Source organism: Neolamprologus multifasciatus, chromosome 2, assembly GCF_963576455.1.
Source record: "Neolamprologus multifasciatus chromosome 2, fNeoMul1.2, whole genome shotgun sequence".
NCBI classification, from domain to species: Eukaryota; Metazoa; Chordata; class Actinopteri; order Cichliformes; family Cichlidae; genus Neolamprologus; species Neolamprologus multifasciatus.
The window spans coordinates 14,064,826-14,090,481 of NC_140440.1; the positions used below are offsets into that span (position 1 = coordinate 14,064,826).

Genomic DNA, 25,656 nt, shown 5'->3' on the forward strand with positions numbered 1-25,656 from the left:
ACTGAACTAAACGTGTGTTATATGCAGCGTCGCCTTAGCTCAGTGTCGGGCCTCAGATATGCAAATACTTCATGAGAGCCTGGCACCGACTGGATGTGTGACCCCGTTTCCAGGCATCGTTTAATCCACTGCAGGCAGCAGCTTTTGTCTGCGAGGTTTCCTTCCATATCACTACATTTATTATTTACACCGTTTTTCAGTCTTTGGTATTCATACAAACATTTAAAATACAAACCAAGTTGAGTTAAACTTTATTAAACTGTAGATTCGTACATTCGCTCCACATCACAGTAATCAGAATTTTGCCCTCACGTGATAAATGTCACAAATGTTCCATCTAAAACTTATTTCATATTTGTTGCTACGCTGCATAAGAAAAGACGCAGAAAGGGCCCTTCATGAGAAGATTTGGTGCTGTAACAACACACAAATATGAAATAAGTGATACTTCATAGGATTGTTTTTATTTCGTTTCCATAAAAGCAGAAATCGAACACGACCACATCCAGTCCAGGTGCCGCTCTGGTTGGAGGATGTTGAGCAGAAACCCTTGGTCAACATTCGAAACATTAAAAGTCAGTGTGGGGGGGACATGCGCCCGTCATCGGACCGCGCACACATCCAGAATACAGAACTTGGCTCTACAAGTAGGGCAGGGAACCCTGCTGGACAACCACGTCTCCGGTGTCTGCTCGTCTAGACGGCTGGCGAACCATCGACCCAGACACAACAGACACCACATGGGTCTGCAGTGACACTGCTGGCAGTCTGAATCGTCATCATCGGTCTCTGTAGCAGACAGGAATCACACAGGCGTAGTTACACGAGCACATACGAACCCACCCAAAAAACGATCAGCGTAGTTTTACCTGCTTCGCGGCAAAGCGTGACCAGTTTGGCGTTTGCTGGAACCTGCATGCAGCCGATACAGGGCTCTAACTCCTGTGTACGCACACAGCACATGCTTCTGACTCATCTCATCTCAGCACTGGACACAATTTGATGAATGCAGCAGTGTGTACCTGTCCGTGGGGGAGGGCGTACGGCTGATTGAGGTCCACCTGAGCCTTGAACGTTTCCAAAAAGAGTTCACTGAGCGTTTGATGGATCACCACGTTAGGAGAGTTTCTGATGGGAGCCCGGAGCTTCTCCCGGAGCTCTGCATACTCCGTAGAGTTGAGCCTGGAACGAGTGGGAAAGATGATTTGATTTCTCTTTGACAAGAGACGTGCCGTTTTGTCGAGACAACACATACTTGATATTGAATGGTGTGACAGCAGGGTTAATGCTGTCAACTCTCAGGGTCAGGATCTCTGTGGGCGAGGCTGAATCCGGACTCAGGTGCTGTGTGGACTCTGTCACTGTGACGTGGCAATCGCTCTGCAGGGCCATGTGAATGTGATACGTGGTCACCTGGAAGCAGACAAAGAGGGTCAGACGTGCCTGAGCAGACAAAGCTCATGCGCACAAGTCAGCAGTTGGATTCTTGTTGAAATGCAGCGAAGTTACCAAGTCCCTGCTCTATAAATAACTAACATTAAAAAAACTAAACATATTAAGATGCAGAAAACCAGTGAAGATGCTCTAAAAATATTTATGTACCAAAATAATTACATGAAAAGCTCAGAATGGATTTGTATCATTGCTCAGTTAATCATCACAATGATTAGACACACAGGGACAACGTTACTGCGACAACATTAGAGCACACAGGGAAGCCCACGCCGTCTCTCTGTGTCCGTGTAGGTCTGCGTTTGTTTGTTCGCCGTGCACAGAATCACGTTTCCATGGTCAGACCACAAGTGTGACAGCGTTACTGCGACAACGTTACTGCGACAACGGTACCGTTACTGCGACAACGGTACCGTTACAGCGTTACTGCGACACTGCGTTACTGTGACACTGCGTTACTGCGACAGCGTTACTGCGACACTGTGTTACTGCGACACTGTGTTACTGCGACAGCGTTACTGCGACACTGCGTTACTGCGACACTGCGTTACTGCGACACTGCGTTACTGCGACACTGCGTTACTGCGACAACGGTACCGTGACAGCGTTACCGTGACAGCGTTACTGCGACACTGCGACACTGCGTTACTGCGCCACTGCGTTACTGCGTTACTGCGACAGCGTTACTGCGACACTGCGACAGCGTTACTGCAACACTGCGTTACTACGACAACGTTACTGCGACAGCGTCACTGCGTTACTGCGACAGCGTTACTGCGACACTGCGTTACTGCGACAGCGTTACTGCGACACTGCGTTACTACGACAACGTTACTGCGACAGCGTCACTGCGTTACTGCGACAGCGTTACTGCGACACTGCGTTACTGCGACAGCGTTACTGCGACACTGCGTTACTGCAACACTGCGCTACTACGACAACGTTACTGCGACAGCATCACTGCGTTACTGTGACAGCGTCACTGCGTTACTGCGACAGCGACACTGCGTTACTGCGACACTGCGTTACTGCGACAACGGTACCGTGACAGCGTTACCGTGACAGCGTTACTGCGACACTGCGACACTGCGTTACTGCGCCACTGCGTTACTGCGTTACTGCGACAGCGTTACTGCGACACTGCGACAGCGTTACTGCAACACTGCGTTACTACGACAACGTTACTGCGACAGCGTCACTGCGTTACTGCGACAGCGTTACTGCGACACTGCGTTACTGCGACAGCGTTACTGCGACACTGCGTTACTACGACAACGTTACTGCGACAGCGTCACTGCGTTACTGCGACAGCGTTACTGCGACACTGCGTTACTGCGACAGCGTTACTGCGACACTGCGTTACTGCAACACTGCGCTACTACGACAACGTTACTGCGACAGCATCACTGCGTTACTGTGACAGCGTCACTGCGTTACTGCGACAGCGTCACTGCGTTACTGCGACAGCGTTACCGTGACAGCGTTACCGTGACAGCGTTACTGTGTTACTGCGTTACTGCAACACTGCGACAGCGTTACTGCGACACTGCGACAGCGTTGCTGCGACACTGCTACTGCGTTACTGCGACACTGCGACACTGCGTTACTGCGACACTCCGACAACGGTACTGCAACAGCGTTACCGCGACAGCGTTACTACGACAGCGTGCAACCAATCTGCAATTTTCCCGTCTCCGAAATGGTTGCCTTGGAGACGAAGAGGGCAGGGAAACAATGGCAATAATAAATATCATCAGTTTTCAACTGAACGGGGTCGAGGTTCCTTCTAGTCCGTCTGTGATAACGGTTCCTAACTGTGACGGGTCTCAAATCAGCTGTGAGCCCTTTAACCACAGACTTTATAAAAGCAGAAACAAACGGACGCTTTGTTTCATTTATGATCAACAGTCTATCAGAAACAGTCATTTACACGTTTCTCTGACGATGGCGAGAAGAGGCTGAAAAAAAAAGATGTTTATGATATAAGGGTCATTTTTCTGATAGGACTTTCTGTGGACTGTTGTCCTGACAACTGAGACTCGTAGGAAAGCACAGGATCAGGATTTCTCGGAGTTTCTCTGCAGTGCGTGAAACTAGAGTTGTGCAGGTATGCCTTGCTATGAGGGCATTGCCAAAGAAAAGCTATACACATATTTATTAACGCTCACCTTTAACACCCAGGTGTCAGTGACGATGACTCTAGCTCCCGGTGCTCCTGTAGCAAACTTATCTATGTGTCTGAACTCAGTGTTGATGCTGACTGCCACAGAGCCCCAGCTGGAGAAAGGGGGCTGCACATGGGCCTGCAGCACCTTACTGATTGGATGATTGTGCCAGCGACGCCAGGACCAGTAGAAGACAATTATCCAGCTGACCAACTGGAGGCAGAGAGACAGAAGGAGAAACGCTCTCCAGTTGTCACTAACCTGGAGAAACAACAACACAAGACATCACTGCTTCAGATTCATGATCAAGAGAGTTGGAACCACTAAAACTAAACAAAAGACAACAACAACAAAATGATTCCAACACTTTTGCTTATTGGCTCCTGTGTTCTGGTTATTCCTACAGGTTACATTATGGAAAACTGACTTCTTTTTTCAATTCATCAAATGTGCTATTCTGCAAACAAAACCATTTCCTGCATAAATTCAAACGTTTCTACCCCACAGAGTCATGAAACCCTCGTGGAAATGTGATGCCTCATAAGGTTTTCTTCAAATACAGCTGGACCCAGAGACAGGGAAGCTGCACCGGGAACGAGTCGGCTAAAAGGCTGTAGGCAGAAGCAGTCCTTTGACAGTGTGCATGTGTGGGTCCTGCATGTCACAGCCCATCACAGCTTACTCTGATCAACAAGGCAAAAATCAAACACACAATCAGTGGAAAATGCACTGTTTGTCACACACAGTTACATCACTTTCACCCAAGCAGTGTAGCAGAGTGTGGGCACGTGTTGCAGTAAAAGAGGTGGACGACGATGACAACAGAACAGCTTGAGCCGTTTCTTCTGTTTGGAAGAGTTTTGGTTTAAATAAATAACAGAGAGATGCTGCGCTGCCATCTGCTGGTCAGCCTGCGTCTCTGTCAGACTTTCACCAGCATCATTACCAGTGAGCCAACATGGATAAAGAAGAATGAACTGCGAATGCTAACGATCCATTCTCTGACTTTGCTTAAAAACAGTGGTGAACATTACATCTAACCTGACAGGATAAAAGTTAATGACCGACTCCAAAGTGTCGTGTTTTTACTTAACTGATGCATTTTGTTTTTTTGATAATGTTTTATATAAGCCAGTGTAAACTCATAGTACGGCTCACTCTCCAAATGCACCGCCCTGTTCTCCAGGATCTACATCAACATAAATGTGTTTCCTTAAGTACACAACAGAGGGTGTGGCCCCGTGCAGGCTGCAGTCAACCAGCCAACCCACCTGGTAAATGTTAACCAGGTTTTTTTCTGGAGCAGCGACACACATTCCCATGTAGTAACCTGCAGAGAGAAGACACAATATAGCATCAGACAAACACGAACCCTGCTCCATGTTCATCAGGCACACAAACATCACCGTGGCTGCTGCTGTGGTGCACAGGGCCCCTCCACGGAGCAACAAACCAAGACCAGGTCAGACCATGACTGTCCTCTGCTCGGGGTCTCGTGTATAAAATCGTGTCTACTGCCAAGCACTGATTTAAAAGCTCAAAATCAAAGTGTTATCGCTCCCACGGGTGTGTCCTCCATCATTACTGACCTGTGCGTGGACTTAAAGTACAAATTATTCACTTATTTAAACTGTTCTAACCTTTTTTAATGCCTCTTATTTTTCTTACCCATGGTTCCAAAATGTTACCATGGTGACTCCGGTTCTAACACCCACTGTGCGTGACGTGGATCGCGGGGAACAGTGTGTTCTTCTACCTGTGTTTACCTAAAGGCAGCGCGGAGTGGACCACAACGGTGATGCTGGTCCTTCTGACGTGATACTGGATGAAGCCCACGTCCTCGCTGCCCAGCCACGACGAGAACAGGTTCTGGACGGTGAGACCGGCCGAGCGGAACTCATTGGGCGTGAACACGAAACAGAAGGAGAGGACGATGTAAGCCAAAGTAAACGACAGCTCTGGGCTCTCCATACTACTGCCGAGGTCCGAGTATATTTACCTCACTTCCTCATACGTTTTCTTCTTCGTCGTCTTTTCTTTTCTTCGACGCTTTTTCAAAATGCCGTTTTCAAACACCGAGTTGAGCCATTAGCGCCCCCTACCGGCTGTAAGAAGACGAACCGAAAGTCTGGTCCGCCTTTCACACGTTTGCACTTCAGTGACTTTGCAGCGATAACAGCTTCAGCTCATCTGAAGAGGCAGCTGTGCAGCAAAGACACAGAATAACTCCAGCTTTGTGTCTTTTTTTCATTGTAGCTGAAGTCCGGGACAAACTTTTCACTTCAATACGAAACGCGTAATATTTTCTCTGAATAGAGACAATTCCGTTTTTTACGGCAACTCTACTAACTAACCTTATGAACAAAATAAAGTTCAACATCAGTAACTTCATAGCACCCATCCAGCTGTATAGAAACTCCGTCATGCTAGCTAGTACGCAGCATAACGAAAATAAACTCCACCTAAACTTGGTTTATATCTGACCCAGATAGACTGCAGGTCATAACTTCTTACCTGAAGTTCAGTTCACACTCGGACCGGAGGCCACCTCGGGTCTCTGCTCCTCCTGCCTCCCCTTTCCCTCATCCACCTGCTGGTCTCCACCACTTGCTAATGTTACTGAATCTGTGGAAGCTCTGTGGAGCCTATCTAAATCCCAGTAATGAGTAACGCGTTCCTTATTTTGGCATAATAACTAGTTACCGTGCTCGTTACCACAATAATAAGGTAGTTATTAACGTAGTTAACTAGTCCCTACACTGGTAATAACACAGAAATGAATAAATAAGCAGAAAAGATTCAAATGAACAAGATGAGCCTACTGAGATTCTGTACAGCTGTTCTTTGTCAAAGAAAATGTTCATGAGTTTATTTCACTACAACTAAGGAGGCAAGACCGACTCCTGAAATTCAACCCCCATCATAATCCCCCCTCCACCAAACTTTACACCTGGCACAGTGCGATCAGAGAAGTAATGCTCTGTTGGCAATCACCAAACCCAAAGTCCAGAGGACAAGCCTCCACTGCTCTACACAGCAGCATGCTTTACATCACTGCATCCAACACTTTGCATTGTGGTTGGTCATGTAGGGCTTGTATGCACACAATCTGCAGTTGAGAAAGGTGATAATAATCAGTATATGTTATTGCAATACCGCATATCACAACATTTCTGAAGTTGCAAATATGTCGTTTAGTGAGTGAAATATGGTGAGAATGTCGTGTCCTGGGGTCTGTGTTGATTTGTACCTGCAGTGAGTTAAGACAGAGATGGGAACGCACTAACGAGTGAAGAAAACGTGTTGAGAAGGATGGAGGACAGTCAGTGAATCAGGAAATACAGAGGATTGATAAAGAGGAGGGCAGCTGTGAAGAAGATGAGTTGGTACAGATGTTGTTACCTGTGTATGGACCAAATTGTTTGACACAAGCTTAGAGAGCGAGAGGATGCCCGAGGATTTGTACGTATTTATTTCCAGGAACAAGGGTGATGTGCAGAGCTCAGATATGATAGAGTTGTTGTTGAAGCTGGGTTAAGAAGAGAGGCGACTCTCATTCTTTCTCAGCATGAAGCCCGACTGCTGGTTGCTGTGGTGATGGACACAGATGAAGTCAGCGTCCATAGAGCGTGATGTTCGAAGACAATACTGAGATCTGTAGTGAGGCAGGAGGTAGATGAGAGAATGGAAAGTTGGCGTTCAGTGAAAACAAGACAGAATGTGTGTAAATGTGAGGCAGGTATAACAGAAGTCATACAGAGCTTACGAGACGCAGCGAGACCTGCGATGATGCATGGCTTTGAGATGGTGGCACTAATAACAACCAGGATGGACAAGTTTAGAAATGTGTTCCCTGTCATTGAGTAGTGCAAACAACAACAGGAGGGGTTAGTAAGGAAATGATTTGTGCTTCTCATCCATCAAGAGTACAGGGGAACAGAAGTAAAAGAAAATCACTTTTATAACACAATGTAACATTTGCTTCTGTCTTCAGGTCCTTTGTTTGTTGTTCTGCAGTTGAACTATTGAAATAAAGTCATAAAGCACAGAAATGAATTCAACTGAATGAGATGAGAAGCATCAAATGGTTTTCATGGTGCACTTAGTCCAGTTCCAGTCTGATAAACTAACAACAGCAATGAAAGAAGCACGAGCACATGAACATGCAAACACAAACAGATTTATTCAGGTTTATAAAACAGAGGTAAAAGAAATATTTCTGAAAATAAGAGCATTTTGTTTTTAAATTAATTATCATTTCATTCATTTGACACATTTCAAACATATGTGAGCGTGAAGTTCTAACCAGTGTTGTGATTCCCATTGTGTCTGACTGGGGTTTGTTGTTGTACCTGCTTCATGGTGCCTCCCTCATGTCTATTTATCAAAAATAAAATTATTATTTTTATGTATTTACATGATATTTCTTCAAATGTTGCTACTGAATCCAAGTGTTCAGTGTTCAGAGTTGGACAGGCAGGGCAGCCTCCAGCGACGGGCACTGGTCTGAATCCTCAGGTCTAACCAGTCCTGCTGAGCTGCACCCAGCACCAGGCTGTGAGCACAAAGGAAACACTTCTTAACTGGGAGCGACTTTGAGGGGAAACGTGTGCATCAGGACCATTACTGTGTCAAACAAATGATGAATCTCTGCACTACCTCCATAGAGAGAATGGGAGAACTGTACCTTGGAGCGAGGTATGGCTCTGCGGGGGTCGATGGGTCTACTGGAGGGAGGTCGGTAGGCGTGTATGAGGAATCAGACTGAGGCAGGTCCTCGCCCTCCATGCACCTCAGGTTGGCTATGCTACTCCCCACAGCAGCATCAGTGCTGTCCCTGTTTCTGTCAGCCGGACCTGGAGAATTATAGCAGGCTCATCACCACCGCCTCTCATTGTATTTGTCACATGAACGGCAACAACACAGCAGCAGGCCTGTGAATCCTAACAGAACACTGTGTTTGGTTGATGAAGGACAGAAAACATTTGTGCTCTTCCTCACAGCCCAACACGCCTCTGAAATGTGTGTGTACTGAAGGAACCAGGGAGATGAACATTTGAATGCTGCAGACTGATGTGACACTTACAGCAGCGAGTGAACGGCTCCCAGGGTCGAGGCTGCACGTACGGTTTAGCCTGCGGCTGCTGGAGCAGACACACCACTGCTGAGTCCACCTGCTGAAAAACCCTGCAGACAGAGAGAGCACCGAGGAACGTCATCACTTGTTATTTACACTCTCCCAGCACAGTAAAACATTAAAAAGTAACACTTTAATATTTTTTACTTGAACAGACCCAGCAGATAACCAAAAACAGTCGAAGTCACAATGTTTGAGGTGTACAACAAAGATGTGACTAAATACTGAAAATAGCAACATTTGTATGATTATCTTCTTGTGCACATCTGGTCCCAGCACTGCAGCTGCATTTGGAAAACTGAGTCCCACTCTGACATCACGTCAAAGTGACTTATACACAGGGTGGGCTGTTTCTATGGATACAGCGTAATAACATGGGAATGGTTGGTGATATTAAAGTCCTGTTTGTGGCACATTAGTATATGTGAGGGGGCAAACTCCTCAAGATGGGTGGTGACCATGGTGGCCATTTAGAAGTCGGCCATCTTGGATACAACTTTTGTTTTTTCAATAGGAAGAGGGTCATGTGACACATCAAACTTATTGGTAATGTCACAAGAACAACAACGGTGTGCTTGGTTTCAACGTAACTTTATAAGTTGCATATTTACTGACTGTGTGATTGATTGGTAATTTAAAATTGCAGATGGAAAAATGTGACGTTCGGTGGTCAGTAAGACTAGAAAGATGACGGCTTCCACAGTGTGAAGCTCACAGTAAAGCAGTGGTCTCAGATATCTGGAGTATGTACAGCTGCTAAGCTTTCATAAAGCACCTTGAGGCGACTGTTGTTGTGATTTGGTCTCTATAAATAAAATTGAATTGAACACGTCGGCTCGTTTGGGCTGGTTTTGGATATTTGTTACTGGTTTGACTAGTTAATCAGGGAGATGAAGATGACAATGAATAAGAGAAAAAGGCAGATGGTGATACCTGAGGCTGAGCAGCTGCTGGTGGAGCTCAGCTGACAGACCATACTGGTCGGACTGGATCATTTCTCTAATAGAGTCAAAGTCTTGCTTCAGCTGAAGAGCGCCCTGCACGCTAAAAACAAAGAGCAAAAGGACATTTGTCAACATCTGGAGATGGTTTGTGTTTATGTGACGTGTGAGTGAAGTCAGAGCTCTTTTGAGCCAACCATCCCTTTAACGTTAACTAGTGATGACTTCATGAACTTCTTCACAAATAAAATTTTTATCATTAGAGAAAAAATTACCAATAATCATCCCACAGATGTAATATTATCTACAGCTACTCTTAGTACCATTGATGTTAAGTTAGACTCTTTTTCTCCAATTGATCTTTCTGAGTTAACTTCAATAATTACTTCCTCCAAACCATCAACGTGTCTTTTAGACCCCATTCCTACAAAACTGCTCAAAGAAGTCCTGCCATTGATTAATTCTTCGATCTTATATATGATCAACCTATCTCTAATAATCGGCTATGTACCACAGGCCTTCAAGGTGGCTGCAGTTAAACCTTTACTCAAAAAGCATCTCTAGACCCAGCAGTCTTAGCTAATTATAGGCCGATCTCCAACCTTCCTTTCATATCAAACATCCTTGAAAGAGTAGTTGTCAAACAGCTAACAGATCATCTGCAGAGGAATGGTTTATTTGAAGAGTTTCAGTCAGGTTTCAGAGTTCATCACAGCACAGAAACAGCTTTAGTGAAGGTTACAAATGATCTTCTTATGGCCTCTGACAGTGGACTCATCTCTGTGCTTGTCCTGCTAGACCTCAGTGCAGCGTCGATACTGTCGACCATAATATCCTATTAGAGCGATTAGAACATGCTGTAGGTATTACAGGTACTGTGCTGCAGTGGTTTGTATCATATCTATCTAATAGACTCCAATTTGTGCATGTAAATGGAGAGTCCTCTTCACACACTGAGGTTAATTATGGAGTTCCACAGGGTTCAGTGCTAGGACCAATTCTGTCTACATTATACATGCTTCCCCTAGGCAGCATCATTAGAAGACATAGCATACATTTACACTGCTATGCAGATGACACCCAGCTCTATCTGTCCATGAAGCCAGATAACACACACCAATGAGTTAAACTGCAGGAATGTCTTAAAGACATAAAGACTTGGATGGCCACTAACTTTCTGCTTCTTAACTCAGATAAAACTGAGGTCATTGTACTCGGCGCTGAAAAGCTTAGAAATATGGTATCTAACCAGATTATTACTCTGGATGGCATTACCTTGGCCTCCAGTAACACTGTGAGGAACCTTGGAGTCATTTTTGACCAGGATATGTCCTTCAACGCACATATTAAACAAATATGTAAGACTGCGTTCTTCCATTTGTGCAACATCTCTAAAATTAGAAATATCCTGTCTCAGAGTGACGCTGAAAAACTAGTTCATGCATTTATTACTTCCAGGCTAGACTACTGCAATTCATTATTATCAGGATGTCCAAAAAACTCCCTGAAAAGCCTTCAGTTAATCCAAAATGCTGCAGCAAGAGTACTGACAGGGACTAGAAAGAGAGAGCATATTTCTCCTGTTTTGGCTTCCTGTTATATCCAGAATTCAAAATCCTGCTCCTCACATACAAGGTCTTAAATAATCAGGCCCCATCTTATCTTAATGACCTTGTAGTACCATATCACCCTATTAGAGCACTTCGCTCTCGCTCTGCAGGCCTACTTGTTGTTCCTAGAGTATTTAAAAGTAGAATGGGAGGCAGAGCCTTCAGTTTTCAGGCCCCTCTTCTGTGGAACCAGCTTCCAGTTTGGATTCGGGAGACAGACACTATCTCTACTTTCAAGATTAGGCTTCAAACTTTCCTTTTTGCTAAAGCATATAGTTAGGGCTGGACCAGGTGACCCTGAATCCTCCCTTAGTTATGCTGCAATAGATGTAGGCTGCCGGGGGATTCCCATGATGCATTGAGTTTTTCCTTTCCAGTCACCTTTCTCGCTCACTATGTGTTAACAGACCTCTCTGTATTGAATCATATCTGTTATTAATCTCTGTCTCTCTTCCACAGCATGTCTTTATCCTGTCTTCCTTCTCTCACCCCAACCGGTCGCAGCAGATGGCCCCGCCCCTCCCTGAGCCTGGTTCTGCTGGAGGTTTCTTCCTGTTAAAAGGGAGTTTTTCCTTCCCACTGTCGCCAAAGTGCTGCTCATAGGGGGTCATATGATTGTTGGGTTTTTCTCTGTATCTATGAAGCGCCTTGAGGCGACTGTTGTTGTGATTTGGCGCTATATAAATAAAATTGAATTGAATTGGATTGAAGAGTCACACGTACCAAACTGCTGTTTTTAATGACATGTCGTCAGTTTGTTGGCTAACACAGTCTGTGCTCTAAAACACACCTGAACTTGATCTTCTGTCTCAGGATGTGCTCCATCCACGCCTCCATGAACGCTGTCATCGTTATACTCAATGCTTGGACTCGTGCGTCGTCAGACAGAGGAGCCACGCCCTCTAACACTTGACCAATCACAGTTTGAGCTGCCAGAGATGCATATTCACTGGGACTGTTGGGAAAACCTTTGGAAACACAGCGTCAAACAAAAAAGGCCATTTAGAGAGAAAATGAAGCGTCGCGATGCAACTGAAATACAAACTTCTGTTGAACTGAGATGCTGCTGAAATATTACAGCAGTCATTTATTTTCAGTGTGGTTGGTGCGAATATAAAAGCATTCATAAGCAACGACACTAACTACACGCTGTAGCTGCTGCTTTGCCAGGACAGCGACCCACAAACATGACAGCTGGTGTTCTGTTCATAATGCATGGGTGGATCCGTCACTGTGGAAGGAACAGACTGGAAGTCCAACCTGCAGCTGTTAGTGACAAAGATCAGGAAGTGTTGGAGCAGTGAAGACAGACACACAGCAAAGAGCCAGGAGTGAGACTCGAACCTGCTGCACTGCAGCGGTGTGGCACAGGGTCACCTGCTCACACACCTGCTCTCTCACAGGAAAATGACATTTACTGTATTACAGTCACATAGTACTGAGTGTTAATCCGAATGAAAACATTTAAACACTTTAACAGTCATGAGTATTTTCCTGGCTTAGTCTGAAAGCACTGATCAGCAGGGCTGATAGAAATATTATAATGATCATTTATTGTACTGTTGAAAGAACTCTAAAGCTGGTAAATGACAAATTATTTGAATATTGATGTGCAATTACAAACTCGGTGTAACTATCTGTGTATAAACACAAAGCTGACACTGTGAGACTTCATCACAGGTGTGATCCTCGCAGCAGATGTCTTTGTGCCAAAGTAACTTCTGGCCTGGCTTTTTATAGCAGATAAGTGAACATGACCTGATGCTGAAGTGAAGCAGAGCAAAGTTAGAGGTTTGATCACAGACACAGCTGAGAGTTTGTTATTTGGCATCATTTGTAAAAGTTTACATTTGTTCGATGTTTAACAGCAGAAATGAGACTTTGCTGTTGGAGTGTTGAGTGATGAAACCTGCAGCGTCAGAATCTGTGAGACGCCGACGTTCAGCAGCGACGGCGTGTCCGTGCCGTCGGGTGAACGCTCTGTGTTTCTGTGCGGACTCTGTTAGCTGCTCTCATTTGCTGTTTTAGCTGTTTGATGGTTGTTGAAATAGTTTTGTGAGTTAACCTGAGATTCTGGCGTTTCTGACAAAAATACATTTATACTTAAAAATGGATTCAGGACTTAATGAATGGATCACTTTATTGAAACTAAAATCGATTTTTAAACCCAGCCCTGATGAGTTTAGCCGAATAAAAGTAACCCCTCAATAACTTCAGTTGTTTAGTAATGTGTTGCTGTTTGCTGCAGTTTTTATGTTCAGAATTCATAAAACCTACAAAACAACTTCACTTTGTTTCACTTTGTAAGAGCCCATCAGACATCACTGGCCTCAAAGGCTGCTGTACTTAAACCATTCCTTAAAGAGCCACACCTGATCACCTGAACACCTGATCACCTGATCACCTGAACACCTGATCACCAGAACACCTGAACACCTGAACACCTGAACACCTGATCACCAGAACACCTGATCACCTGAACCAGAACACCTGAACCAGAACACCTGATCAATGTGGTCTTTATTCAAATCTGTTCATAACTTCTCTGTCTTTCAGTTTGTGCTTTGTCCTCTCGGTCTCTGTAAGTTTTCCACTACTCTGAAACTCCTCTTCCTCTACTGACCGGTATATTATTTATATAGCATATAGTTGTTCTCCACACTTCTCTGTCAGCTTCCCTCTCACCCGAACCTTACAGCCACCTTTTAAGACTCTGGTTCTGGTTTTAAAACCCGTTTCACGGGAGTTATTATTCACACGGTCACTAAGTGCTCAAAGGAGTTTCTTACCTCCAACATAAATCTACATAAAACACTGAGGTAAACTGAAGTCATACGGTCAGATACGAGTACCTGTCCTGTGGCTGGGCTTCCAGTGTACAGCAGGAGGCATGGTGTGTTCAAAGATCTCTCCTGACCTCTGCTTGCAGTCACTGGAGAATGTCCTCAGCATCACAGAAGAGAAGGTCTGACGGACAGTGAAGACATCAACATTACTGGTTAGATGTGGTTAGGGAATCATGTGTGGCTCTGTATAGTCCTGGTATATGATCCTCAGCAACACTAAACACACAGTTCACCCGTCTGCACAGCAGCAGTGAAGCTTTCTGACGTGGCTGTGAGGAGAAAGCAGACAGCTCACCTGCAGAGCAGACCGAGCACGCTCCAGCGTTTCCAGCTGCTGCTGCAGGAGGAGCTGGCTGTGGGTGTGTAGAGCAGACTGCTGGTCACTGTGTGAATTCATCACTAGTGATTTGGTCTGATGCACCATCACCTCGAATGACTCCCTCATCACCTGCAGACACAAAAACACGTTTAAACTGACACTGAGCTTAAAGTATCCAAACGTTTCGGCACCACTGCTCAAACTAATTTGTTTTTTTTTATTCGAAACGTATGAAATCCTTAATACATAAATATGAAGCAAAGGGAAATAAATGAAATGAACTTTGGGCCACAAATAAGTACAGCACCAAAGACAGCCATTAGAAGCTCACAGCTCACATGCTTTGCAATGTTTATACTCCAGTGTTAGTACAAAGTGGTGTGAATATGATCTGAGTTCACTGCATCGTGTTTATGAAACAGCCTCTGATCACCCAGCTCTACAGAACAAGTGTTCTGGTTGTAATATATGAGTAACCTACTGTGAGGTCCCCCTGTGTAATAAGCAGGAACTTATTGAGACTCCAGGAGGAGAGGAACTGGTGTGCCTTGGACATCACCCATACAGTAGGCAGCTGCACAGAGGCCAGCACCAAACTAACAGTCTGCCTCTGCAGAGTACAGGGGAAGAGGCTGAAGGGACCTGTGGAGGGGAGACAAACACAACAGGGATCAAGTCAATTTTATTATTATTTTGTGTAGAAACTGTTTTTAAAAAAGAAAAAACAGGCAAAGACTCTGCAATATTAAAGAGAGACAACCAATCAAAGCCCACTGACCCACTGATCAGTGGTTGTTGATCAGTGGTCATGAGAATTTGCATAATTAAGATTAAGGAACTGACCTCCCAGCCCATTGTTCCTTCAGTGGGCTGGTTTCAGTCATTATGCAAATGTCCTGTTTATAAGGTTGAAACCTGCAGTCAGCTGAGACTGAAGAAGTCACCTGGATGTGACGAAACATTTCTCCCACTAAACGCTACGTCCAGATGAACAGAATCAACTTTTGGAGATATGAGTTGATGTCATTGGGTTTGGTTAGAGAGCTGCTGGTGAAACGTTTACCTGAGGCTCCGCTGTGTGACTGATGGCAGCGCAGAGAAGACAGGAGGGGTGGCAGCAGCAGAAGGAAACGCCCCATTGTTGCTGACGTTGTCACATTTTCAGATGATGTCACCACAAACGAGCTTCTTTGATTTATCAAACATTTATCTGTCAGGGTTGAACCTAAAGTTTGGCACAATTCTGAGGAGAGACGACGAAGCAGAAGCACAGCATGGGACAGCGATTCAGCTCAAAGTCAGTCTGCAGATAATGTTATTCTTTTTTATAGATGAGCGATGTCCGATGTTATTTATTGTTGCAGAGGAATAAAAAAAAAAACACCATAATATACTTTATATTTATCAACTGCTGTTAAAAATGAAGTAAAACATGGTTTTAAAAATAACTTGGTGTGTATTAGAGTTCTTAAAGCTCTGGCCAATCAAATATGAAATCAAAGCTGATGACATCACACTGTGTCTAAAACAAAAACGACATATATGTAAAAACATGTGATATGTAAGGTCAGAGCAGCAGACCTAGTGTGTGTGTCTAAGCGCACTAACCATAGTCCCACTGAGCATGTGCAGTAACCAGTAACACACACAGACTCATGTCCTCCAGCATGGCTTCACTCTCCTTTGGAACTTGACCTACAAAATACAACAGGGAGTGTCACACACAACACAGTTTCATATGCTCGCTTTTCTCCTTTCAAAGAGTTTTGCAGTCGAGCTGCTCTCTGAGTTTTTGCTGTTAACCTGAGAGAGAAGCTTCCTACCAGCAACCATGTGCAGCTCCCCCAGCTCCTTCTGACAGCACATGCTGTGATCATTACTGATGAGAGGCTGTGGGATAAAAACACTGCATCCCCATCCATCAGGTCCAAATGTGTGCCAGAAGCAAACACAACGATCAGGCACTCAGATTGTGCAGATCATCATTAAGTCTCAGAGTATCTGAGAGCCTTTCCCCGGAGTTTCATAAATATTTAACATAACTGATAAATGAAAGATCTTCTGTACACTGACTCCAAGTTTAGGAAAAGCAGTCACACAAAGATGGTTATCAGCATCAGTTATCAAAGGTGCTGCCCCACTTTCATGTGAATGTGCTCATAGATTCATGTGACCAATCACAAACACGGATAAGACAACAGGCAGCAGAGATGTGTCCATTCCAAAGGAAGATAAATTATGAAGAGTTTACACACAACGCAGACACAAAACAGCTGCTGTAGACAAAGCAGCAAAGTAAACATTACAGCACTACACGCTCAGCCTGGACTGTACTTTACGTATCCACATGTCTGCTATCATCAGACAGTGGGCACAGTGGCTGCTGAGGCCATGTTCTCACCAGTGTCTGAAGCCTGACACAGCCGGTGGATGACCTGGAAACCCCTGTGGTGCTCCTGGAGGTTGAGGCTTCCTGCAGTGTGTCCTGCTACAGGGACTTGTAGTTGCAGCCACAGGGCTCTGCTGCAGAAAGCCCTCAGCAGGGTATGATACTGTTCAAGCAGATCAGCAAAGACCAGAGACTCACCCAGGTCTAACCACTGGACTGAGTGAGACCAGCAAACAAGGTCCGGCTCCAGTGTCTTTGTGTCTGCTTCAAACATCTCCTCCTTCTCTGATCTGAAAGATACAAATCACCTCTTAATGTTTAACCCTCCTTTGATAGAAACACTGTAGTAGCTTATGAACATGCACTCACTTCCATGAATCCTACACCATCTGAAGGTGTTGGTTTCATGCCTGAATGATCATTTTTTCAGAAACAGACCGTGTTTCTTGGCCCGAATCTGCATTTTTAATGCGTCACTTTCAAGACAGTACGAATCGGAATGAATGCATGATATTATCAGATAGACTGTATGCGACTGTCCTCCACCTGCAGTTGTCCAGCTTAGTCATTAGTTTGGGAATGCCCAACAGGGACAACATAAAACTGGGAAGAACAAAAAAACAACTTCTGTCAGGACAAAACTGCCTTCAGTCTATGTTTCATGGTTTACTTTGTCAATCTTACTTCAAAGCAAGAGAATTGTGCAAATTCATGCATGTGGCAAAACAGCACTAACTTCATCATTACATGAACTTCAAAATATTCCCCGAATGAATCAAGATCAATCAGGATATAACAGCATATTTCTATTAACAACACTTTCTTTAAAATAACACATTCTGGGGTCAACTTGAAAGATGTGGCAGAAATTAGACCTGAGTGTAAACATACTGGAAACTGTAGAGTGATATTTAGAATCCCCATAAATCCAGATCATGTTTTCATTGTTGTTAATTTTATGAAAAATTAACTAATTAAAGTTTAACCTTATTGAGCTTGAAGAAGACGTCAGAGGAACAAACTTGCTTTTTAGAACCTGCCATGTGTCATTAATACAAACAGGCGGTAAGAAAGTAGTTCTATATAGCATTATTACTACTTTGATCTTTAGATCAATTTATTGACCTTGACGAAGAGGTCAGAGATCAAATGTGACACATCTCCATACAGCACTTTCTATATGTTTACAATTAACACCACACTTGTACGGATCATAGTCTGCTTCTAACAATAAAGTAGAGGTCTGGCCCAGCATGTAAGGCAGATATGAATGGACTCAACATCCCTACAAAGAATGACGCGGACGCATGCAGAAACACTACCAGTAACATCAGTAGGTGGTAACAATGGTGTGACCATACCTGCTGGTGGGATCTGGCACAGTTATTTCCAGTTCAGCCCATTCCTGTTGAATTCTCTCCACATTTTGGTCTTTGTTCAGTTTTGAGCTCTCTCTATCTAATTCCACTGGATCGGGTGTATTTGGTGCTCGAGCGCTCAAGATCGTTGAGTCAACCTTCCCATTTACCACGTCTGTTACTGGGGTTTGAAGCGGCTGTTCACTGAGTCTTTCTGGTGTGGGTGTATGTGAAACCAGTGGAGCCAGCAGATCACTGGACGAAACAAACACCTGAAAAAGCAGCTCTGCTGAGGAATGCTGAAGTTGGCAAATCCTTGACAGTGGCATGCCTCGGAGATGTTGGGAGCTCATTAACAAAGGTGAAGCTGTCTGCAGAAGCGCGCCGCTTTCTAAACGTGTCGGATCAGGTTGAACCAAGTCCAAAGCTTCTACACCGGTCTGAGTAAAAGCAGAATGGGACGTGCATTTTGTTCTTTGTTCTTTTTTAGAGTTCTCCTCTTTATGTTCTGTATCTGCGGGATTGGCTGAAACAGAGGGACGATTTTCCAAGACTGGCTTGTTCAAATGGACATCAGGCATGTAAACAGGAGGTGTTGTATTTTTATTTTGGCAAGAGATCTGGAGGGTGGGACGACTTAAAAGAGGAGAGGAAATTGGATATGTATAATGTAGCTGCTCCCAGGTCCACTCAGATCTCAATGTGGAAATCCCACAGCTGACACTTGTGGAGTTTTGAGCACACGTGCAAGTCTCATGGTTGCTGTGGATCTGACAGAAGTAACAGGGCGGCTCTGAAGCCCAGTAGTGCAGCTGCTTGGCTGCCATTTCTGCATGATAGCTTGCTAAAATCATCATTAACTCTTTGACTGAGAAAGGAGAAGGGTGATGGCTTTTGATCCTTGGAAGACTGGAATCCAATGTGGAAAAACGTGCCTGCTGCATTACTGCAGTCTTTAGCTTGGAGGCGCTGTGCTGACCTCTCTGCTCATCAACAACCTGGTTGTAATGATAAGTCCCTGTTAAAATATCCTCCAAGACTTCTTTTGGTACAGAGTCTAAGTCAGTCTGGAATACAGAGGACAGGATCGCTTGGACATAGTGCTCCATCAAAACCAGAGCCTGCAGACCAAGTAAGTCCAGAGATTCCTTGATCTTTAGCAGTAGCCTGGTATGTCGACCAGCAGCATGTCTCAAGAAGTGGTCAGACTGGACTTTGGAAAACAGGCAAGACCAGTGATTGAGATGAACCCTGAGTTCTTGACTCAGTGAACCCAGATCGAGCCTGCATGAAGACCAAGTTGACGGGGTCTGGAAAAGAGAGCAGAATGACTGTGTGAACAGGCACGGGTGGCGATACAGAAATCTAAAACTCTTTGATGTCAAATGTTCGACGTTACAGAAGCATTCCTGCAACCATTTTTAACAATTATCCAACTAAGGGTTGTGGCGGACGTCTGTGATCTGTTACAGACTCTTCATCACCCAGTGAAGGTGAATGTGAAGACACAAACGTTCAGCACAACTGGACAGTTCCCTCTGGTAGCCTCTGGCACAGTGTGATGTGCAGCGCGTGACTATATGACACAGTGCTCAGTAAGCTTTAGATCACACCGTCATTTCAATAATCACAGTGCTGAGAGCTCGGCCTAACCTGCTGAGGTGCAAGGTGTTGCTGATGATGTTCCAACAGTCTGCTCACACTGGATATGTAAACGGCTGCTAGGCGAGCCCTCCTCGTGTACTCGTGTATAAAAATCAGCAGGGATCGCTGCTCCAGGAGTCTCCACTGAGCTCTGTATTTACCCTGCAGGGAGGATGAGGAGGGCAGGAGAAGAACCCCAGCTTCATCTGGCATTCCTTTAAAACAGGCCTGATTAGACGGGGGAGGAGGTGGGAGTGAGGAGAGGAGATTATGAACTCAGTTACAACAAGATCGATGTTTGTTCCAATGCTCAATATTATGACCTCATCCCAAAAATTAAAGAGTCAGAATTTTGAGGATATAATCTTTGAAGAGATTGAGCTGCACTATGAGAGCTTTCATTCACACCGATCACAATCCAGTTACACTGCAAACTGTATAAATTCACCTGAGACAGCTGTGCACTGCCCACCAGCTGCCACTGAGGCGCCACAGAAAGAAGCGCTTGCTGCAGACGCAGCAGGCGCTCAGAGGAGCGGGACACCAGGTTGTGAGCCACTACAAAGTTCTTCTCTTCCTGATCCTGACTGTGACTCCGGAAGAACCACTTCAGACTGGGGTTAAAGCTGCTCCTGATTAACACCTCAGCTTGCTGCAAGGAACGAGACATGAACATCTGTAATCAGCAACCCGAACGGGATGATGCAGAGGTCAGTGTGAAGTGGCTCAACATAAACAGTCCTCAGTAAAGGGTCAGGCACAGGCAAAAGCAGTGCGAAGAAAACCTTTGAAAAACTACAAGGTCTCACTCCAAACATAAAGAAATCAAATCAAAAGACTGAAATGGGAGGAGCTATGTTCACATGGACAGTGGAGGATTAATGTTTATGTGTGCTTATATAAATCATACCATTTGCACTCAGATCCTCTGTTTAGCAAACAGGAAGTGAAACTCCTCTGAAAGAAACAACAACAATGAATGATCAGTCGTAGCTCATCCTGCTCAAAATCCCTCACATTTCATTGGTTCATGTAATATGTTCAAGGTACAGTAATATATATATAAAATATATATATATTACTGTACATATAGTTTAGTTAGAGTGTTAATACATCTTCCAATAAACTGATGCATTCTCGTGCAGGCACCATTTCTTTGAAAGCTGTAACGTTGCCTTGTCATGTTGAATACAGAGGCCGAGGTGTCCCTGTTAGGCCTAATCATGTTTTATGTGTGTGGCCACAGACTGGCCATGTACATATAATAATTACAGGTTACTTCACACCCACTGCTGAGTTTATAAGTTGGCTCATTACAAAGAAATAAACAATCTAATTAATTTCATAAAACAACAAAAATGAAAAACATGTTACATAAAAGTTCTAAATGAACTTTTCGTGTCATTGAGTGAAATAATTATTTGATCCCCGAGCAAACGATGACTCAGTATTTGGTGGAGAACAGCACAGACGTTCCTTTCAGATGGTGACCAGGTTTGCACATATCTCAGCAGCACTGTTGGTCTTCTCCTCTTCAGCTCCAGCTCGCTCCACAGATCGGACTGAGGTCTGGAGACACCCCACGTCTCCATTAAGATTCCAGACCAAATGCATTTCATGCATTAAAACCATTTTAGCCTGATGTTCACTGAGATGTTTCCACTGTGTCCAGATCCTCACTGTGACCAACGAATGATGAGTCTGTGTGTAAAACCCTCTGCAGAGACGTTTGATGTGATTCTGCATTACTGTTCAGAGTCGGCTTAATGCTGAGCTGACATTAAATGCTACTGTAAAAGTGCTCATATTAAGAACACAGAACAGCAAACTTGCAACTTCCTGACATTTCAGTGTTTGTAGAAATCAAAACTGCAATGAATTGGCTCCTCTGTGCTCTCTGACACTTTACGAATGAGGAAATTAGTTCATCATTTCATTGCTCAGTGTGGTCTCAGTGATCCTGTTTATCTGACTGCACAGTAAAGCTGTAAAATCTAAACTGGAACATTAAAGGTTACTGTGCCACTGTCTAATAATGCAGAGACGGGGAATCAGCAGAGCGATCTGAAATTCATTTTAAACAGGGCTCTGTGCTGCTTGTTGTAACTGCAGCTGTGTAAAGCAGGTTGGAATCAATTACAAAAGCATTTATACGTTTGTTGCTTACATTCTAGGGTTGTATTAATCGATATTAAACTTAAAATTAAACTTAAATACTTATTTGAAGCAGTATGGATACAAACAGAGCTGTCTCTGCCTCAAATAGACGAGCTTACAGCTCCAGCCCTCATTAACAGCTAACGTTCACAACTCAAAGGTCAGTAAAGTTCTCATTTCAGCTGCATTACAGTATTGAACAGTTCTCATGAATGCTAACCTGCACGCTAACATTAGCCATTTCATTATTAGCAGTTATCCGACAGACACATTAGCCATGTGTTATCATTAACGTGGCGACTAATGAGGAAATGCTGAGTGGATTACAGGCACACAGCTGTGCAGACCAGTGGGGGAAACCACAGCTAAACTGAGCAGAGAGGCCACAGTGTGGAGAATTAATCCAAGCCGACAGTGACCGGTTCAAACTTTCACAGTGAGCCTTCTGTTTTGTTTTGAATGGTCTTTATTTTAGCAGAACTAATACCACACAGTACACAAAGCTCATCTGCAACTTTTCCATAATGCTCTTTGTGTACTCAGTTATTTGTTGTACCCTTGGTTTATTAGTAGCTTCTAAAATATATTTTATCTTCACAATCTGTAATGCGAGTCTATCCATCCATTCTCTTCCACTTATCCTCATCAGGGTCGTGGGCTGGAGCCTATCACAGCACATCTTGGACAGGTCACCAATCATGTGTGTGTTTGTTTGTGTGTGTGTATGTGTATTACCAATCAGGCCTCGCTCTACATCAGCATCTTTCAGTATCTCTGGGATGTTGTGATCCATAGCAGACAAAGCTGTGGGAGGACAAAGCACGAACCTGTTTATTTCAGAATTCACTCTCCAACATTTCTGTTGTCACAGAGTGTCTATATTCGAAATCATTTGTCAGTGATGTGAATATGAAACCAAGGTATGAACTCCACAATCATTTTATGAACAGCTGACATCTGAAAATGCTGCCTGCTATACTCAATGCCAAGTGTTTCCTCTTTGCTTTCTGTGTATCACACTATGGTTCAGCCACACTGCTCTCTGCTGTGTCTACATGACAAACTCAGTGCTCGCCCATGTTTGCTTCAGTGTCAGTCTGTGAACTTTCTGACAAATATTAATGTAAACACCACCCAACAACAGGAGGTACATGTCCCAATTTCATTTGTCCTTCTTTTAAGATGACGGTGTAAAAGCTCACAGTGTATCCATGAGTCTGTGCTCTTCTTCTAGACATGGAAACATGCTAATATCTTCCTGTTTCCAACATCGGCAATGATCTAATGGAGTCACCAGTCAGCTCAACAAAGGCTAGTTAGGGCCAGCAGATGTGTTATTTCCAGCCATCGTACACTTACTTATCAAAACTGTGTTTCAGCGTCCATCTTTGGGGCATCTCGGCTCAACAGAAGAACTTCTCTGGGGAGTACCAACTGGCTTTTTCCCCGCAGAAGAAGAAACGCTGTTAGCTTCATGTTAGCGTTGACACAGCGCTGCTATCCGCACTTGACTGTGGCTAACGTTTCCCCTCACTGGAAGCCAACTATCTTATTATTGACTTACGCCTTTCCTAAGGACGTTCCCGTTAATCCACGAAGGAAGCGTTTAAAATAGCATCTGAATGGCAGAAGCCTGGGAAGACAGGATGTAGCTGCAGCCAATCAGGAGAAAGCGTCGCCAGTTGTTATGGTAAACATGAAGCGGCGAATTGGTGACTCTTGCGCCTGCGTCACTTTTGCGCCTCGACGAGAGGATCCTTCCGCATCTTACAGACATAATTAAAGTAATGGGCTGTAACGCTGTAACTACGGTATAAAAACAGCGATCACATTAAACAGCATGTTACGTCATTTATCCTGAAAACACAATCATGATGTAAACAATCGTTTAAAAAAGGAAAGAAAAAAATCACTGGTAAGTTATTATTTTCAGGAAAGTTGGTTAATTTACATAATGCATAAGATTAAAATATATAATATTTTAAATTGTACTCAAAATGTTTCCCCGTCATTTTAAATACAGTGGCCAAAATTGCCGGCCACATCTGCAGTAGGCCTTTATTTACAATTTAAATATCGCAAATAGCTCATTAATGCTACATGACAATTTAACATTTGGTAAATGAACTGATTCTTATATAGAGCTTTTCTACTCTCCCGGAGTACTCATACAACATACATTTGAAGATTTATAGATTTCTGTTTTTCCTCCATCTCTGCTCTCCCTCATTCTTCTACTTCCTCACCTCGAGCCTCCTGTCTTTAATTGAAATCAAGGCTCTAACACAGGAAAAACATGCATGAACATGCTTTTTATTCTCTGGACAGATGACAACACGACGGCTAAATAACAACAACAGGTGGTTAAAAGGTAACATTGTGTCAGCTAGCTGGCTCCTAAGCGTCACACTTTCCCTTTGATAAACAGTCCTGCCATCATATAAAAGTTAAATGGTGGACTGACAACCTACACGTACTGCAGATGAATGGTGGCCAGAGTTGATTGTCCTTCTTCAGCCACCATACCTAGGATTATGCAGTTGAGTCGTGAGTGGTAAGAAAACAGAATTCAGGTGGCTACAATCTGTGTTGTTCAGTGGTGCATTATGGGTAATCAGCCTCTCACTGAACGTGCTCCTGTGATGAGCCAGCACATCATGGAGTGGGTGGGAGGTGTTATCCACCTCTCAGACACCACCCTAAGGGAGTCCAGCTCCGTCCCCACAACATTACTGCGACCCTCCACCTGCTGCCCCAGCATGGCACTGGCCACACAGACTGGTAAAAAGTCCTGAAGACTGTAATACTCATTCATAGACCTGATGCAGTTGCACCGCTATCATGAAGATGATGAACTCAGCAAGACACAATACAATCAATTCACACCTCACAACCTCCAAATCAAACAAAAACACTTTTTGTGGCAAGAAAGTTCAGAGAAGTCGTCAGGCCACTTTTAAGCCTTTCTGCCCCGACAAAGTGTGCAGATGGAACACACTTGGTGATGTCTGCAAAGTTAAGGACAATAGTAAATCAAATGGAAAGGGAACAGTTCTTTTCCAGTTTTTTAGTGAAATGGGCAGTCTCCTTGTGGCCAATACAACATTGCATTCCCTTTTATTTGAACCCCAAATGGTACTGAGGTATGAAACCAGAGGAACCCAGTACTGGTACAGAGCCCAGCCAGCACCATGAGCACATCCATGTAAACACCAGCACCTCCCAGGAAAAGGAGGGGAGCTTACGAAAGCAACGTCTCCAGGAGGCTGAGTCAGCAGCGCTATGACAAAACTCTGTGACAAGCTCAACAACACTGGGCTCTGTGGCTTTAAATGCTCCAAGCTACTGTGGTTTGCAGACATTCACTGTAACAGTTTATAGTAATACAGTCATCTGTGTGCTTTGGATTTGTCTTTTTAGATACTATTTACATCAGTATTTCTGTTATTGAACAGCTGCTGTGCACATAAATAAAAACAATGTTGGGTTAAATGAGTTTTTATTGCATTTCCCGTCTTTCCTCTGAGTTGCTTGGATTTAGGGAAAAAGTTATAGACATAATTAAGTTACTAAAAATGTAATGCATGTGAAGACTCCAGTTTGGTCCACTTTCCAAAACTGCAGTAAAAGCTATAAAC

At 44.1% G+C, this 25,656-nt stretch overlaps 2 protein-coding genes across 9 annotated transcripts; both read right to left on the reverse strand.

Moving 5' to 3' along the window:
• Positions 1-234: 234 nt before the first annotated feature.
• On the reverse strand, positions 235-5,743 carry tmem129 (transmembrane protein 129, E3 ubiquitin protein ligase). 2 transcript variants are annotated; one of them, XM_085181332.1, is made up of 7 exons: positions 5,384-5,743; positions 4,889-4,947; positions 3,621-3,878; positions 1,256-1,413; positions 1,023-1,182; positions 870-942; positions 235-789 (listed from the first exon to the last, which is right to left on the reverse strand). In XM_085181332.1, exons 1-7 carry the CDS (start codon positions 5,586-5,588, stop codon positions 602-604), a joined length of 1,101 nt encoding a protein of 366 aa, XP_085037458.1. In that variant the 5' UTR covers positions 5,589-5,743; the 3' UTR covers positions 235-601. The 2 variants fall into 2 exon arrangements, with proteins under 2 accessions (XP_085037458.1, XP_085037469.1); XM_085181343.1 differs by having other exon boundaries at positions 5,374-5,527.
• Positions 5,744-6,227: 484 nt separating this feature from the next.
• Positions 6,228-23,730, reverse strand: ccdc142 (coiled-coil domain containing 142). 7 transcript variants are annotated; one of them, XM_085181302.1, is made up of 17 exons: positions 23,378-23,730; positions 22,754-22,822; positions 20,772-20,816; positions 20,310-20,513; positions 19,871-20,089; positions 18,221-19,527; positions 16,872-17,149; positions 16,079-16,165; positions 15,534-15,713; positions 14,952-15,112; positions 14,447-14,599; positions 14,158-14,272; positions 12,096-12,273; positions 9,688-9,798; positions 8,704-8,804; positions 8,305-8,473; positions 6,229-8,172 (listed from the first exon to the last, which is right to left on the reverse strand). In XM_085181302.1, exons 3-17 carry the CDS (start codon positions 20,772-20,774, stop codon positions 8,073-8,075), a joined length of 3,366 nt encoding a protein of 1,121 aa, XP_085037428.1. In that variant the 5' UTR covers positions 20,775-20,816; positions 22,754-22,822; positions 23,378-23,730; the 3' UTR covers positions 6,229-8,072. The 7 variants fall into 7 exon arrangements, 6 of the variants coding, with proteins under 6 accessions (XP_085037401.1, XP_085037428.1, XP_085037436.1 ...); XM_085181310.1 differs by lacking the exon at positions 22,754-22,822 and having other exon boundaries at positions 20,772-20,818; XM_085181289.1 differs by lacking the exon at positions 23,378-23,730 and having other exon boundaries at positions 20,772-20,818.
• Between the last annotated feature and the right edge of the window lie 1,926 nt (positions 23,731-25,656).

Bases quoted from the DNA above. Each gene is read 5' to 3' on its own strand.
- ccdc142 (XM_085181275.1), bottom strand. From the start codon at position 20,537: ATGTTCATGTCTCGTTCCTTGCAGCAAGCTGAGGTGTTAATCAGGAGC. The intron at 20,090-20,309 runs GTGAATTTATAC...CCGTCTAATCAG, and splicing joins GCAGTGCACAGCTGTCTCAG to GCCTGTTTTAAAGGAATGCC. The intron at 9,799-12,095 runs GTGTGTTTTAGA...CTTTGTTTTTAG, and splicing joins AGACAGAAGATCAAGTTCAG to CGTGCAGGGCGCTCTTCAGC.
- tmem129 (XM_085181332.1), bottom strand. From the start codon at position 5,588: ATGGAGAGCCCAGAGCTGTCGTTTACTTTGGCTTACATCGTCCTCTCC. The intron at 3,879-4,888 runs GTGGGTTGGCTG...TTGTTTCTCCAG, and splicing joins ACCTGGTTAACATTTACCAG to GTTAGTGACAACTGGAGAGC. The intron at 1,414-3,620 runs GTGAGCGTTAAT...GTCTGCTTCCAG, and splicing joins CTGACACCTGGGTGTTAAAG to GTGACCACGTATCACATTCA.